Genomic DNA, 17,801 nt, shown 5'->3' with positions numbered 1-17,801 from the left:
ATTGCTGTCGGGATTTATCAAACTCGTGGCCAGCCTCTTCAGACCACACAATCTCTCGTGTGTCCTTTGTTTTGGGGCCAGACAAGTACGCGTTCAAAACGGACTGGTGTTGGGCAGCCTTGGGCAGGAAACGACAATAGAAGTTTAGCATGCCCAAGAACATCCGCAAATCCTTCACGGTTTTCGGACGCGGGAGGCTTGAAATCGCTTGCACCTTGTCTGCGCCGGGCTGTATTCCGTCAGGGGAAATGAAGTGGCCGAGGAATCTCACCTGTGTCTGGAGGAACTTCCATTTTTCAACGTTTAGGACTAAATCGGCCTCAAGCAGACGTTGAAAAATGCACTCGAGATGGGCTAAGTGCTCAGAGTCAGTGAAAGAAGTGACTAAAACATCATCCAAATATACGAAACAGGAGTCGAGGTTTCGCAGGAACGAGTGGATGAACCTTTGAAAGGTTTGTGTCGCATTGCACAACCCGAAAGTCATCCGTGTGAACTCGAAGAATCCAAAGGGTGTGCATATTGCCGTCTTTGGAATGTTGACTAGAGCTACAGGGATTTGGTGATAGGCCTTGGTTAAATCCAAGGTCGAAAAGATGCGGCAGTTTGTGCGATAATGCGCGAAGTCATGGATGAGCGGAATAGGATATCGGTCTGGAACAGTCTGCGCGTTAAGCCTTCTGCAATCCCCACAGGGGCGCCATTCACCGTTTGGCTTATGGACTATATGGAGTGGGGAAGACCAACAGCTGTCCGAAGGTCTGCAGATACCCTGTTGTATAAGTTTTTCAAACTCTTTCCATGCAATAGCCAGCTTCTGGTAGGGGACGTACCTTCGAGAACATAGGGGAACCAGTAGTGTTAATATGGTGCCTGACGAATTAAGGTTGGTTGTGGAGTCTATAAGGGACCTGTTCTGCAAGTCACCCAGCAGCCCATAGTGACACAAGAAGTCTGCGCCTAAAATGGGGAACCTGACATCCGCCAGGATGAATCGCCACGAAAACGTCCTACGTAAGCCAGACTCACGTCCACTTGCCTATACTCGTAGGTGTTAATTCGGGAGGAATTTGCTGCCGCGAGTTTCAACCGTTGAGGAGTCGATGGTGCCGGGGTACGGGAAGAACATAAACCTCCGCACCAGTATCTACGAGATAACTGCGCCTTCTGAGAGGGTCATAAATTGTTAGGCGACATGGCGCTGCGCTCTGTGTGGCCGTTGTCACGACCCCCCGCGGACACAGTTTTTGAGGTAGGCACGAAATTACACGAGATCGTACATCTGGTGGCTTTTTCACCGGATCTCCGATGATACCAACAAATGCTTCGGTAGGTTCGGTTGTCCTGACGACCTGTTACCCGATCGCCCTTTTCGAGTAGAAGACCGCGAGTGAGATTGCGACCTGCTTCATTTCGCGAAACAATTGGCTGGGAGTTCGGTCATCCAACGTCAAACCTGCCAACAAGTGATGCAGCTTAGCTGACTCACTTACCGATAGGTGCTTGATCAACTCAGTCTTCAACAGTGTGTAGGAGGACGATTTCACAATGTCGGCTACCAGGAGGACGGAGTCCTCATCCAAACCTACAATTGCGTCGTTAAATTTGGTCGCGTCCGTCATTATTCCGGACATCTGGTACTGCGCTTCCAAATGGACGAACCACAGTTCCGGATTCCGTCGCCAAAAAGTCGAATTAACAACATTCGAAATAAACCTCAAGCTGGGCATCTAAGGGAGCATAAGGAAAGGCTTTATGTCACCTTGCAGATGTAAAATGGTGGGTGGCTCCTATAAAATCGTTTTGGGACGATTCAGAGGCGGTTCATCTCTGCTAGATACGTGTCCTACCCGCTTGTTGAAAATTGGGGGCTATTCCCTCAGCAAGAGAGGGGCGCTTGTATTTTCCAGAGATCTCTGAATGTGACCGCATTTCCAGCAACCACTAAGGAAGAGCTGCTGGACATTAGCATAGGCGACAGTAAAGATCCGCGTCTGAATGGCATATCCTTTAAGCTCGCCGGACCAGACCGGACATTTTCGCTGATTTGTTCAGAGCGTGCATGTCCGATGAAATATTTTCTGTAGCACAGAAGCGGCAGAAGCTGTTGCTGCTCCCTAAGACTGGTAAAGCGATGGTGACCCTGAATATGGATAAGGCATTAAATTTGGCCAATTGGATCCTAATACGGTATTCGCAGCTATCTCGCTGTTATCATCGATACCCATTTACAGGAATCGATGCTTTGGTATGACACCGACGATGGACCTCAGGAGTACGTTATCTCCAGTTCTATGCGGTCCCACTTGGGGAAAAAGCATTGCAGATCTCATCTAGAAGTCTGTAGCGAAAAAATCGTTAATATTTTGCAAATGATGCCGATTGACATTTTGGCAGTTGAAATGAGGAACACCTTTATCACAGACGAAGAACGACGAAAGCGAAAGAGATCTGTAAATAGATGGGAAGAGCATTGGGAATGCTCGGGTAAGGGTCGGTGAACACACAGTCTGATTCCTGCCATTAAGCAGTGGTTGCAGAGACGGCATGATGACATCAATTATAAATTGACCAATAGTTGCTTACGGGGCATGGAGAATATCGCCAGTACCTCTACAGATTGAAACTGGACATCTTACCCCAGTGCCCAAACTGTGATAGAGTCCCAGAAGACCCACAGCCCAACATTTGTGGAAGAAAGGAGGATCTTAGAGGGAACTCCAGTAGAGATGCTGGTACCAATAAATCTGATGCGAAAAATGATAGTGTAGAATTGAGTTGCGTCAAGCTATGACGAGCGGATCTAATGAGAATTGAGAAAGGCAGTGGAGAACAGAAAGCGCGGTTACGGACGCTTAGTATAGAAGAAAAGAGACCAAGGTAGAGTGAGCTAACTCCACGCCCTGATGTAATATATCATGGTGGTTCCACTCGGCAGGATGGATAGTTTTATTGGGTAAAAATCGCACACGCTGGCGTATCCAAGACAGCGTCTTTTGACAATTAACAGTGGTGGGAAAATTAGGTTGATGAATGAATGAACCTCTATCGCTGTTTAATTGCTCAGGACTTGCTCTGATATATCAACGTTAATTCGGAGATGGAAGTGACTATAATAAGTAATAGAAACTTTGGCAGGGGGGTAGCCATTTGGACAGGTGGGGAGCGTTGTGGGATGGATGAGTCAAGCTATGGTTCTCTAAGCTTCACATTGGGTTAGTTCGTTAACATGCTGACTCGGTTGATGCCAGATGCAACAAAACTGACACTAGGAGCTACTGCCGGTGACTATAATGTTCATTTAGGCATGAAAGAGGGCGTTGCCTTTTCAAAAAAAAAAAAAAAATGGTTCAATTAGGCATTACATTGACTACCTTCCTGAATGGAAACATAATTTTCGTTAGTTTTTCAGAGTTTCGCTTGGTTACAATACGTTCTGTGACGTCAGTGAATATTACACTCCTAGTGATCCACGACACCGTTCCAGAGATAACTTCGGAGTTCATTGCAACGGCATGCTAATACGTTACATTCTCCCGAGTAGAAGACCCAATTTCTGTTGCCAGTCAATTGTAAGACTTCGGTTAACGCGTCATTGTGATAGACAAGCGGCCTAGTGAACACTGACTCGGGGGTGAAATAGCGTATTTACAAGAAAGTTCGTGAAAGCCTTAAGGTAGCTACAGGAACAAGAGGGATCTAAAGTATAATTCTGCCCAAGGGAAGGAATATGAATACAAGTGCAAGCGTAAACAGAGTTGTAATGGCAGCACTCATATGCCAGCATATGCCAGGTATCTCGACGTGGTTGTAATACCCACGGTAATGAGCGAAGAAGTCACAGTAACTCGAGGGTGAGAGAGCGCTAGGTTTCGATGGTATACCAAATGAAGCCCTTAAACTGGCTATCAAGTCAAGGCCGGACATTTTTGAGAATTATTCGCCCGTATACTTCGTACATGAATCCCGGAAATACCAGAAACAAACTTTCTGGTAAATCATCAGTGTATATGTCTATATGGCTCTTGAACACTATGAGAGAGATCAAGGAGCAAGTAATCTACAGCAGAACACTATTGTGGAACACTGTGTATAAAGGACGATCGATATTTTGGTCGATGAGATAAAGTGGATGGCACGAAGAAGGAGGAACCTTAAAAGGAAGGAACCGCTGAGCAGTTGCAAGCAGCAGGAATGAGTGGGAAAGGACCCTCAGATTGACCTTAAACATTAAGTGTGGATGCAGAGAAGGTACGGAAAGATAAGTTGCCACTGCACGCATTTTCTCATGAAGTAATTATCTCAACCGTTACCACGAGGTACCTCGTCCATTGTGCTAGCTTCATAGAGTAAACGAAGAGTCTGGAGGAGAGATGTTATCACAAGTCTAATTGGGGAAATCTTTGCAGGCCAGAAAAGATCGAATGCGTAGAACTGAAAGCGTGAAAGGCGCATTAGCAAATGCAATCGATGAAAAACCTATCCATCCGGCGGGGAAAAGGACAGTAGTTTGGGGCACTGTTTTAATGGTTAAAAATTTCACACATTGATGACGTATGTGCCAGTGTTCATAAAGGTTTTCACAACGAAATAGAGCCAGAGGGAAGAAAACATTTTTCAAGACGCTTCATCTCCGTAAGAGCAGAGCAGCAGTACCCATCATAGTCACCTTCAGCCACTTCGGGAGTGTTCCGTTTAGGCTGAATGTCGGGTGGTTAGACTATACTAGGATACCTTGGTAATTACCAATAAGGGGGCCTTTGCTTTTTTGCATGAACATTGACATGTTAACGCTGCAAGAGAGCAACTGAAAAGAAGCTACAAGGATATTAGTTGGAGAAACTACGTAAGTTCTGGTAGATGCAGACACCCCGGTTTTACACCGTGGTCCACCCCGAAATTTAATCATGTCTATGCAGATGGGAGTTGACAAGGTTTTTTGTCTGACAAAGTCTAAAAATGGAGCTAATTATGATACTACAAAAAGGTCCTTACCTCGATAACGACGAATGAACATCTCCATTTGCCGTCGGGCTAAGTCGCTCCTTCTTCACAGAACTATTCACAATATTTGACGCGCTATTATTAACTCCACTACTATTACTGCTACTACCATTATTCGCTGTATTTAAGTCACCATTTTTCAAATGCGATGAAGCCGAACTAGCCGTTACAGGATCCATGACCTGAGCTTCATTCTTAATCTTATCGTATACTGAAATCGTTGGGTTATCACAGTTCTTCTTATTGTTGCTACTATTTAAATTGTTGTTATTGTTGTTGCTATTATCCAATGCTGACGAACCAAATCCCATCAAGATCCGCTCACTTAGCATCTTTTTGTTGATGAGAAAGGATGAAAGTTGCAAGTGTTGTTGCAATTTTTCATTCGGTTTGGGAGGATCGATGGCAGGTGAAACTGAACGGGTTGAGGAAGAGGAAGCTGCAGAGCTGTTATAGGAAACGTTTCCTGCGGTTGCTCCTGCTGCGGGGGTGGTGGCTGCGGTTAGGGATATTGTGTAGGGATTTTTCCTCCTGGTACGGGATTTCTGTCCACTGCCTGATGTAGGTAGAATGGTGGTATCACTTGGTTGGACGTACGACGAAGGTGATGTCGCCGGTAGTAAGTCGGATGCCAAATCGCCTGGAAAAAATGAAGAGAAAAAAATAGGTTAGATTTTAGTCAATTCTGGTCAGAAGTTGAAGTTTCGTAGTACAGAGGGGATAAAACTCTGGAAAATTTGCGCCGCATTGTGCACGTCAAGTTATTTGTGTTAACTCGAAGCGTTCAAAAGGGGTGCAAGTTGCTCTCTTCCGAATACAGGGATTTAGTGGTAAGTCTTGGCGAGATCCAAGGTCAACAGTTTCCTGAGGGCACCGGTCCGAAATCGTCTGAAGCTTGGGGACCAGATGGAGTGGAAATGATTGACTACTGTTGGAAGGTCTGCATATATCCTGCTCAAGTAGTTTTTCAAACTTTTTTTTGGATTCATAAGAAACGTGCATGGGTCAGTACATTTAGTGGTCCAACTTGCAACCCTATGACGGTATCAGTACACGCCGGAGTTCGATGCGGATCGCGGCGTGCGGCTATCCGCATGCTTGGTTCCAAAACTGCAATAAACGTTGACAGGCATATGAGCAGCGTATTTGAAATTTAGAGGGGTTCTTTTCCAGGCTCTGTCTTCTTGCAAGTTGTTTGGAGATTATGCATTACCCTCGTGGTGAATTAACCAACTCAGGGTCGAGCTCCTAAGGCCGGAAAACTCAGTTTGCCATGGAGCATGCTAAAGTCTACATATTTCACTATCATACAATTTAGTATCCACTGGCGCTTCCAACCAATGGCCAGAAGATCCCAACGGAAACTTAACTAAAAATTAATCTGAACTGGTAATGGTTCGTTTATTTGTATTACTTAGCGAGAAACATTTCGATGTTATCTTGATTTAGAAATACGTTTTAACCGTAACAAACGGATGGGGCCTAGGATCTCTTGACCTGTTTGATAAGGGACCGTGATGCAATATGAACTCCCACGTAATGAATTCTGCCAATGTTGATAGTCGTAATAATTCAAGGACGAGGTTCGGAAAAAAATACGAAGTAAGCAAGGTAGTAACAGAGGAGGAGCAAATCAAGTATCTAAGGGCACGGAGTGTCATTGAGTATTCGCGGGGAAGGCACGAGGTAGCCCGTGGCGCTTGTGGTTCATGCATTGGTGTGTCGCCTGCTTGAATTGTTACGATACCTGCTGCTATGTGTTCGCAATCATATGACCGCATACCAATGCACTCCATTTAATACACGGCACTAACACCAGAGTAAATGCGCGGAATTTTTCTCGCGGAAGTGACCGAAGAATACCAAATGTGTGCAATGATTTTCTTTCACCATACAAAATCAAGCAATGCGCTAGGAGACGAACCTCCGTTCTGTAGTCTTCTTGGATGGCAGTATCTTTAAATGAGATGGTTATACTCAATTAATGTCTGTTTTCCTTTATTATCACTGAAAGACATAATGCTTAAGTTATCAGGCGGAAGAACACAACAAACTTCGTTTGGAATGGCAAGGAGAAATAATGACATAAGTTCTTAAAAGTTTCGATAAGATGAACTTACGGCAAAAATTGAAAAGGCGATGTCCGATAAAGAATACGCCTTAGGAGCATTCATGGACATCGAAGGTGCCTTCAATTATGCCTCATTTGCGGGAATTTGTGATGCGGCGGGATAGCATGGAATCGAACCGCTGCTAATCAGTTGGATCCTTCACATGCTGGAGTGGAGAAAAATCCACATATCGGTCGGCCAGAAGTCTATTGAAGCAGGATGTCTCAGGGGCTGCCCACAGGGAGGGGTTCTCTCTCCACTGTTATGGCTCTTGGTGATGGATACCCTGCTGTGGCTCCTGAAGGACAAAAAGTCTTCGCACAAGCATTTGCGGACGACCTAGCCGTAATAATTACCGGCAAGTTTGCGAACACAGTAGGTGTTCACTAGGAACGTCAGGTGGGGCAGCTATACGCTACCCACCTTAGCAGGGGCGGTAATCCAGCTGGCACAAGCAGTCAAGTACTTAGGAGTACATTTCGACTCCAAGTTAATGTGGAAGCATCATATCCAGGAACAATATCAGAAATCCTGCAGATTGCTCTGGTGCTGTAGGAATGCGATAGGTAAGACCTGGGGACTTTCACCTAAACGGATATATTGGATGTATACATCCATAATAAAACCCATTTTGATGTATGCATGCATCGTCTGGTGGCCAAGACTGAACTTTGCTAACAGCAGGAAGCTGCTAACGCAGATTCAAATACTTGGTTGCCTAAGTATATCTGGAGCAATGAGTACTACGCCGACTGCGGCACTTGAAGCTATCCTAAATTTACCCCCCATTCACTTGGAGGTGAAACGGAAAGCAGCCAACGACGCATATATGCTCGATACCATTGGGGCGTGGAAAGGCGGCCAATCCAACGGGCATGCGTCTATCTGGAAATTCCTTGAAAAACATCCGGTAGCCCTGATGTCGACCGATCATATGGTTTCCAGATTCGTCTTTGAAAAGACATACACTGTCGTAATCACCGAAAGCGAAGAATGATCGACAAGTGGTCATGAATCTTTTCAGATTACAGACCTAATAATCTTCACCGACGGGTCAGTCACGGAGGATGGATCGGGTGCAGGTGTGTTCTCGGAGAATCCGATTATAGAACTGACCCGACCCCTAGGAAAAATGACGACCATATTCCAGGCGGAGATATATGCCATTTCATTGGCAGCAGAAGAATGTCTGCGACAAAAATGGAGGGGTCGCACCATTCGAATCTGTTCCGACCGTCGGGCGGCATTATCAGCGCTAAATGGCAACAACATATCAAGCCAGTTGGTGTGGAGTTGTCATCAGGTGCCGCTGAAACTTGGCCGACTGAACGAAACATTCCTGATGTGGGTGCCGGGGCACTCTAACATCGCCGGTAATGAGGGGGCTGATAGACTGGCTCGCCAAGGGTCTGGATCCACAATGGTGGGGCCAGAACCAGCTCTTGGAATCCGACCATCTACTGTCAAGTCTACTTTGAAGGGTGAAATTGCAAGGATTCACGCAACCAAGTGGAGAAATTTTGACTCTTGCCGGCAAGCGAAAATCCTTGTGAAGGAGCCTAGGGCCACTAGAGCGACATTTTTGTTGTCCCTTAAGAAGAGGGACATGAAAACCCTAGTAGGGCTTTTGACGGGACACTGCCCCTTAAACTACCATATGGAAAAGATTGGGGTAGTGGTTTCGGCTGTGTGCAGCCAATGTGAGGAGGAGGAGGAGACAGCCCTGCACTTTTTATGCAGCTGCCCGACATCCTCAGATCTCAGACGAAGACACCTTGGCAAGGTTTTCTTCAATGAAGAATCTGCACACCTCTGCGTCTTGAGAATGTTCTCAGATTCGCTAAAGCCTGCGAACACCGTGCCATTGAATAGGCAACTTACGGGGATAGTACAATGGGCCTAATAATAGCCTGAGTGCTCGGAGCTGCGGCTCCCCCCAGTTAACTAAACTAACTAACTTCGATAAGATGCTACAACCGGCAAGACGGTATGGCCTCTTGTTTTCGGAACAGTCTTACGAATACCAGCCTCCCATTCACACACGTGGGAACCATCCGTCCCCATTGTACCAGAGAATTTTCGCAAAGCCCCATTCAGTTTAGTCCCTTGCCAATTTGGGCCTGATCACCCTCCCCAAGTATTCAGGAAATCAATATAATGCAAGAATGAAAAAAGTGCCTTAAAGTGGTGGAGGTGGATGTTTTTGAGTGACTAAAACCCTCCATTCCTTCATGCAGTCAAGAGAAATATTTGGCATTGGATTGCATTCTTGAAAATTTGGTATTACCTTTATAAACACTTATTCCAGTTGCTGGTTTAATACTTGAAGATGAAGTCAAAACGGAAAGTAAATGGGGAGCAAATGATTCCTTTGGAATGCAGGACGCCAAAAGGCAAAAAAGGCATCTCATCAGAGAAATGGAAGCCAGACGAAACAGTAAAACACGCGGAAGCAGCAACTTTAGCTTCCATCAATACAAGGAAGATAGTTTAGTATACTGCTTGCACTGTAGTAACCCCTCACTTCAAAGTACCCCAAATATTCTTTCGTTTCCAGCACTATATGTCACCCGTTCTGTGCAAAACAAAACCTTATCAAAATCGGTTTACTGTCTGTCTGTCTTTTTTTTTGTAGGAGGAGGTGGAAATCTTCAGAAGACTCTGGTCTGGGCACGCCAGAATGTAGGATTTTTACCCACTAAAACCACCGTCGACTGCTCCCCTACCCTGTGGAACCACCTTTAGGTATTACATCACGGGGCGGAGTTAGCTTACTTTAGCTAGGTCTCCTTCCGTCTATCCGCGGGGTTCGTAACCGCGCCTGTATCCTCTGGGACCCCGTCGCAGTTTGAACAATTAGGCGAGGTGTCCAATTTAAACCTGTACAGGTATAGACGGTATCCTCCATGGCCGGTGAGAGATTGGGTAAGATTATAATTAATCTCTCCAGCCACTCCCGGATGGAAGGGATCAACCTGTAAGTGCAACTACCCTTTTCTGACTGGTCCCATCGCTGTTGCCATCTGCTCATGGATTTCTCCCTTTCCGCTTTTTTCACCTGAGATAAGGGAGAGATGGACCTGGTGTTATAAATGTTCATCATTTTGGTTGCCAGGATATTAATCGGCATCATTCCCGAGATGACGAACGCTGCATCGTCTGAGACTGTCCTGAAGGCAGAACACACCCTGAAGAATGTTCTTCTGTAAACCGTACTCAGTTTATGTGTATTGCCTAAAACCTGCAGTACTTTTCCCCAAATTGGGACTGCATACAGCATGATAGACCTCACCACCCTGGCTATGAGTAGCTTGCAAGTATGCCGCGGGCCTGTCTGTCTGTCTGTCCGTCACACACATTTTTCTCGGAGGCGGTTATAGCGATTGACACCAAATTCGGTAGAAAGGTGGGAACTGTGAACGCTCACGCATACAGTGAGTTACATCATTTTACGTCGAATTTAAGGGATGTCCCCATACATGCAAAAGGGGGGTGTAAATTTTTTTTCATCAAATATAGTCATGTGGGGTATCAAATTAAAGGTCTCGGTTAGTAGTGCGGGGGGTTGAAATTGATTATTTTTTAAGGGGGCCATTCTCAGAAACTACTAAACCGAGAAATCTCAAAAAAAAATCAGAAGGCTGTCACTATATGGTGCCTGGACCCCGAAATAGCTTCCATACCGATATCTGTTCAAATAAAGTTAATAATAGTTTATTACTATATTTTTTAGTAATTGGCTGTCAAACCCCCCTTAAGTTCATCCAAACACCACCAATTTTGCAGTGATGTAGGCTATAATATAGAGCATAATCTTACCAAGTTTGGTGGAAATTGCACTATTGCTAACAAAGTTATAATACGTCAAAGTTGTTGCTATTTTGTAAATTCTAGACTATGTCAATATCTTCCGAAAGTGGATACTCTCACATAATATATGCATATATTACGTGCTACGTACTAAGAAATACACAAAACCTTTCGAACTTGAAGCGTCCAGCTTCCTGTTTCCCGACTTGTTTCTTAGATGCAAGGACGGAGAGGTCACAAATACCAGTATACTTATAACTTTGATAGAAGAGTGGGAAATCCTTCTCCCGCGGTCTTACGTTTATTTCCAGGGCAAAGGGATGGAGGACGAACGTTATTTGAATCTCGTCCTTTCAATTTAATGTTCTTTGCTAGTTATCTTTCAGCAATCGTGTAGCCTTGTTATTTTTTGAAAAAGGACCGCTGGTGATTGTATTTGAGGGTTGTGGTTGGTGTCCATACTCATACTCGATGTGAGAAGATGCAAGGGCGGCGCTGCATCCATAGGGTACTCTACCGTTCTAAATGGACTGGTTCGAAAAAGATATGGTGAAGGTTTCATTCCTATTTCTCCATTACTCCTGGAAGTTATCCGGAAGAACACATGACGCTGGCCCAAGCGGTCTGCAGGTTAGATCCAGAGTCCACTTAGATATTTTAATTTATTCTGCATAATACTATTTTCTATTTACAATAATTTCATGCTTTGACGTAGTTTTTGATCCCATATGTAAATTATCCCTGAGCTGACATAATTCCTCCATTCTATGCAAAAAGTTTCCGATTCTTCCAAACATCAATTTCCATTCAAATCATGTAAATTACGTGAACAATTTGTACAAATATATTGAATACTCTCCAACTATAATAACTGATAAAAATCACAACAATTCCAACAATCAATAACAACCAACCTTGCCTACATGCTCACAGTGTGGCTTTCTTGGATCCTCACAAGAACCCACGAAACTAGTAACCATTATGGACGCAAAGTGCCGCCAATCTCTCTATAATGGTAAAAATCGCATTGAATATATCTTTCGTACAGTAAAATTACATATTATTGGTCAATTCATTAACATTAAAAGGCCAATAAATCTGAAAATACTCAAATGCAATGAAATGGCACATAGATTTCAGCTCCAGTACGAAATGGATAGATACGAGTAAGCAGATAGACGGACAGATGATTGCGGCGCGGCCCATGCTAAGTGGTATCCCTGGATCAGGGTTTCGAAGCTGGCATGCTACGGACAGGCCCACAGAGGAAAGCACTCAGCTGTCCAGAGTCGAGCTGTTCAGGATGGTTGACCGTCACTAATTAATGACTAGTTTCAGGGAAGCTGAAAAGATTTACAGCCACTCAAGAAGCTGTAACCCCGAGAGGTCAGCCAGCCCACTAACGACACCGCTCTTGAGCTACCATCAACCCCACATCCACTGCGGGGACAAGAACCATTAAAATTGCAAGGCAGCCATCCAACCAAAGGTTAAATACAACTGCCCAGATTATCCTGAACCCGTCGCGAAAAAGATACTATGCAAAAAGGTTTATGCGATGCCATCAATTCATTTCGCTGTAAGATCGACATGACATATAAATTTGTATAATTCACCGCAGACGACCGGTCGGCCAGAGTGATCTCTAGCCGGGAAAGGGAATGGACCACCATTCACTGCTAAATCACGTCATTTGCCTATTGATCTTCAGTCACGTCCCTCGCCTGGAGGACCGCTCGCCTTGCTGTGGACCGGGGAGGGACTGACTAGAAAACTCCATGGCATTCCGTAAAAGAATCATTTGTCACTGAAATTGCGGTATAATATGCAAAATTGGTATTTCCCATGTCATAATAAATAAGACATTTCACGTCGTCACGATGATCTTGAGAAGCGTGCCCAAGACCATGCCCGAGCGGAATGCATCCATTGATGCACTTGATTCTGTTCTAGAACCGAAGCAATGGGGATCGTTTGTGCATTTTATCGCAAAGTACATGGTTCGAAGGATCAGTTAAATTTATGGAAATGTGGGGAAGTTTAGATATGTGGAAGGACATAGGGAAGGTATCCAATTGGTTAATCTGGCTTTATTGTAAATAAGGAAATATGATCGACAGAAACTGTGTTGCTCGATTTCTATGAGGATAGATGGCCGACTTCCCAATCCACATGATTGACCGTCCATTAGGTTCGATCTAAAGATAAGGCCAAGTTTGTTTGCTTTTGATTGGGTTTTGATAGCACAAGGCGCGAACCAATAGAAAACTACTTAAAAACAGGAAGTTAGATGCCTCAGGAAAGGGCAGTCTTCCAATTTTCTTATGCCAGCAAACTTGGAAGCACGCATTTTTTATTTAGACGTGTCTATTCCAATATGATGGTGAATTTCTCGGACGCCAGTATTAAATTAATATGAACGAGTTCCACTATAATTTTGTTAATAACTGTAGGATTTCCACTAAACTTTTCAATATCGTGCACCATGTGAAGACGTATAATTTTTTTTACCAAATTCTATTCTTCAAAGATGGAAAATAACAACACGGTTTCCAAAATGTAGTAATATACTATTGTTAAAATAATTTGAGCGGATATAAGGTGAAGGGTATTTCGAGGCCTAGGCTCAGGTCACATAAGAGCATTGTCAGCATTTTTTTCCAGATTTTGTGCTTGCGTAGCTTCTAAGAATGCGTAATGTCTTTAAGTCTGCATTTTTTCTCCTTGCCTTCCTCCCAATATAGTCATTGGATAAATAGTGGAAATCTACAATTTCGATTTCAACTCTGGCATAATTCCGATTTGATTTCTTTAAGATACATTCATTCGGTGATGGTCAGCCGATTCTCCCAATCTGCAATTGGAGGGGTGGAGCACAGACTGACAGATGATTAATGAACAAGACCCCTATTATTTGTGAGTATGGGCTCAAAAAGCACTCAATTATGACGGTTAAACTCAGGGTAAGGATGCTTATTCAAATGTCGGAGGGTACCGGGACTTTTGCTAGGTTTATCACTGTCAAAAGTGGTGATGCGGAGTGGTCAGTTTGATACTTCATCGTAAATGATCTCTTTGACAAGCAAAGCCCGACGACGGTGGTCAGGAAATCTACCAGTGTTCCTCGGTGAGTGCAGAGAAATTGATTCTGGAGCACAAAATTTTGAACAATGATTGAAAACCTTATGGGCAATGTTAATGACCGATATAATGTGCACTATAAAATTAGGGATCATGTTTATCAAAGTTGCATACCAACAAGTATGAGAAAGGATAAAATGCATAAGGAGGGTCGAAAACTGGCGGTACCAGCAGGAATGCAATAAGAAGAATTGCCTAGCTGTGAGCTGGCCTGACTTGAAAAGTATTCCGAAGCAAACTCTTCAAGCAGTAGTCAAGATTTCACCAAGCGTACGGTGTCTAGTAAGGGTTTGTCCTAAGCTCTACTCTGGGCAATTCTTTCCAGCGGAGTACTGCACTGCATTTCCTTTCTGGCCTTGGAAAGATCTCTTCAAAGTCAAGAAGTATCTGTTGGCGAATGCGAGCTTGTTGTCTCGACCTGTCCATTGGCCCTCATTATTGGGATGGTTAGATTAATGCCTGATGATAATCAGAACCAAGTGGCCCAAGTAGATGTGGATAGCCTGGTGAGAATGAGCTCGTTAGTTCGCTATTATGCAATTGGGCCTAGTATCAGCAATCACCGCTGAAGACGCTGTGTTGATTACCGGAATTAATTTTAGGCTTTCGGAAGATGCTCTTAGTGTCTTGTATCTTGACTGAATAGAGATTGTGCAAATGGCGCGTTGTTTGCTGAAAACTTAAAGTTAGAATTTGCTGAATGTGGTGTTCTGTAATGTATGGAATGTCCCTTAAAGTTTCGTCCGCATGAACTATTTTAGAAATTGTTGTGAAAACATATGGTTCTTCGACAAACCGACAATGAGTTTGACAGACAACATGGTGAGGATAATTATTGTTTGCTCCTAGAGCGTATCCACTAAAAGCTACCCCAGTTTGACCAGTCCTGACCCCAAGCGATCACCGTTTAGGTATTGCTTCATGCTATGGATTTCTCTTCATCTCTGAAACTTATTACATTGTTTTCCTTCCCCTCACCGCTAGATATTCAATAATCAACTGTGGGACGAATTTACATCCAGTGACTTCCATCTTAGCAGCGTGTTTCTTTCTGAGATTTACGATTAAGGTTGTTACTGCTTTTCCCGCCTGTATTGTGTAGACTTCATCTTTTCTCGATGCTTTGTTGTGTCGTTCTTGCGATGGGTCGTACAAGCTCTCCATTATATATTACATTCTGTAACAGAAAACTCAGCACCGAGTCTTGTGGTATACCCACTTTGAGGTCCTATGCACTCTGCGCCAAAGAATCATCTCTCACACTTACACTTATGCTTCCAAATCTTTCAGCTTTTCTTCTTCTCTTCTTTGTTTCGTTGAATAGGTCAGTATTAATCTTCGAAATTGTGGCGACAACCGCAACTTTCATTCGATTTTAGCATTTCCCTAATTATGCTCTTTTGGCTAACGCTTGTATTCAGCGCCTCTTCTAAGATTTTTCTTTTGTCTGTGAATCTCAGGTAGTGAAAAATGACACGCTTCTTGTATGCTACCGCAACCGGCCAACTCATAGAAGAATCAAGTGACGTACAGTGCCTCTTGGCAAGCCCCCTAAGAGACTTTGGTTGACGCAATCATTATGGTCAGTTATTTGATACTAGCTTCTAGATGACCTTCCGTCCGCCCAGATTCACCTTTAAAGAGGTATTGTTTTTGCAAAACGTGATCAAGGCTGTTTCCGTGTTTTCATGGGCAAGGGTCAGCCCCTTTCTAGGTAGCACTTTACTGCTCCCATTACCTCTGTGGCGCAAACGACGACATCTTATCGATAATTTGATGTAACAAGAACGTCAAATCATCCGCAAAGGCGACAATCGTTGGTTCTTTTAGAAAGAGAAGCACGAGTTCTATATATAACGTTGCGGTTCCCTCCTACTATCCACTTTCATCTTTGTGAAAGGCGAACCCTGTTTATTCCGACAAAAGCATGTCTCATCTGTCAATACTACAGATGCGTTCGCTCGCCAGAACCGCCATGACGGATGAAATAGCCAAGGCTTCCAACATCGACCTGGTGTGCGACAGATGTTGGCTCTGTGGCTAATGAGTAAGCAGCTGATATCACCGAATAGGTGGTTAATAGAAAACCAGGCCACTACTCTGGCTAATGAGAAGAGGGCGCGATAGATCTCTGTACGCTGCCAATTGAGCATCCGTTCCCGCTCCCTGATGATCAATCCGAACTTTGACGATATTCAAAGGAACTGGTAAAGACATTGTTTATTGAGGGGCCGCAGCAAATCGCCTACATATCTACGACTATAACGTCCGAATTAAGCTCGTGGTCCACCTTAGGTCACTACTAAAGTGTAGAGACGGCGTTGTAGTCATGGCAGCTTATTGTCACAAATGTTCAGTCAGCCATCATCGGTGCAGACTTTTGTCTTGGCGTAGCTTCCTCGCCGACATCCGTGAAAAAATTTGTTGAGTACACACTAACTCGTCTCGCCCCGTACGACAATATAGAAGCCTGTTTAGTCGGTACACCTTGAGGGAAACCCGGATGCTACTTGGCTGCACTTCAAGAACTGAAAACAGCTGTTTTCCACAGAGCAGAGCTATTTCGCTGCCCGACCTGCCAATCCACTATGGGATTCGCACAACAGATCGCAAATTTAGGTAACCATGCGGGCTCTTCGGTCTTTACCTCGAGTCTGCTAAACATAAATTGTGAGACCTATAGGAGCAAGGCATTTTCCGACCATCACCCAGTCAGTGAGCCAGCCATCCCCACCTCGACTCGAAGGCAGATGGCAAACCGCCAACAGCGAAAGATGTCTGGATGAACTAAACATTTGCTCCAGGAAGTAAAAGGGTAGTCTGTTTTTGTAATTGAATGAACGTCTTAAATTCAAATTTTACTGTCGGCCGCCCTGTCGTCCTTTGTGGTTCTGAGTCTTGGTCGACAATGAACGGCGCTTCGCGGTAATGGAAGCGAAGATTTTGCGCGAGAGAGGCGTCTTCGATGGTATGGTCATGTAATTCGCACTGACAGGAACTAATTTGTCAAGATTGGTCTAAACATCGAAGATGGAAAGCGACCAAAAGGTATGCCGAAACATCAAGGCTCGATGTGCTAGCTGATGATTTGAGAGCTTCCCGACTGCATACAGATCAGGCCTATGACCGAACAAAATGGCACAAGACGCACTGACCTTGCATTCTGAACGGAACAAACGCGAAGGAAGAGGTAGAAGACGGTGGGAATGTCAAGCCGTACCAACAAAACAAGACCGTTGACTCAACGGGATCACTATTTTTGGATTGGGTTTTCTCTTAAACTTTCAAATTTCGAACTTTTTAAGCTTCTCTGCTTTTTCTTCCTTCAGTAGGTCATTCTGAATATTCAGAATTGCCAAGTCAATTGCAAGCTATTTCTCTTTAGGCTTGTGTATCTCCCCAATATCATTTGCGTTGCTAGTGACCGTAAGACACCAACCGCATGTATAAATGTGCACATGGCTTGGTACACAAAGTTTATTTCTCGCGTGAGTATGACAAGTGAGATCGTGCCCGCCGCATTGGTCCATCTCAGGTGGTTCCAAAAGCGCTACAGACCCCTGGAGCCATCAGAGAGCAAACGGAACTCAGGCGTTTCTACTTCTACAAGTGACTCTCCCCACGCAGGTGATATGTACGATAGATTTGACGAAAGCCCTTCAGTTTTGAGCACCTTGTATTCAAATGACAAATTCCAACGTTTCTACTTCGCTTCAAGCTAACGGTAAGCACGTG

General features: G+C 44.3%; 1 protein-coding gene across 1 annotated transcript in view; it reads right to left on the bottom strand.

Moving 5' to 3' along the window:
- Window positions 1–17,801, bottom strand: part of LOC119652749 (bromodomain-containing protein DDB_G0270170) — a 196,362-nt gene that overhangs the window by 85,791 nt on the left and 92,770 nt on the right. Inside the window, exon 4 of the mRNA XM_038057048.1 lies at window positions 4,996–5,644. Within this exon, the coding sequence (XP_037912976.1) occupies window positions 4,996–5,644 (649 nt within the window). The remainder of the gene's footprint in view (window positions 1–4,995; window positions 5,645–17,801) is intronic.

Source organism: Hermetia illucens, chromosome 3 (genome assembly GCF_905115235.1).
Source record: "Hermetia illucens chromosome 3, iHerIll2.2.curated.20191125, whole genome shotgun sequence".
Lineage (NCBI taxonomy): Eukaryota > Metazoa > Arthropoda > Insecta > Diptera > Stratiomyidae > Hermetia > Hermetia illucens.
This window is presented reverse-complemented; position numbering and strand designations above follow the sequence as displayed.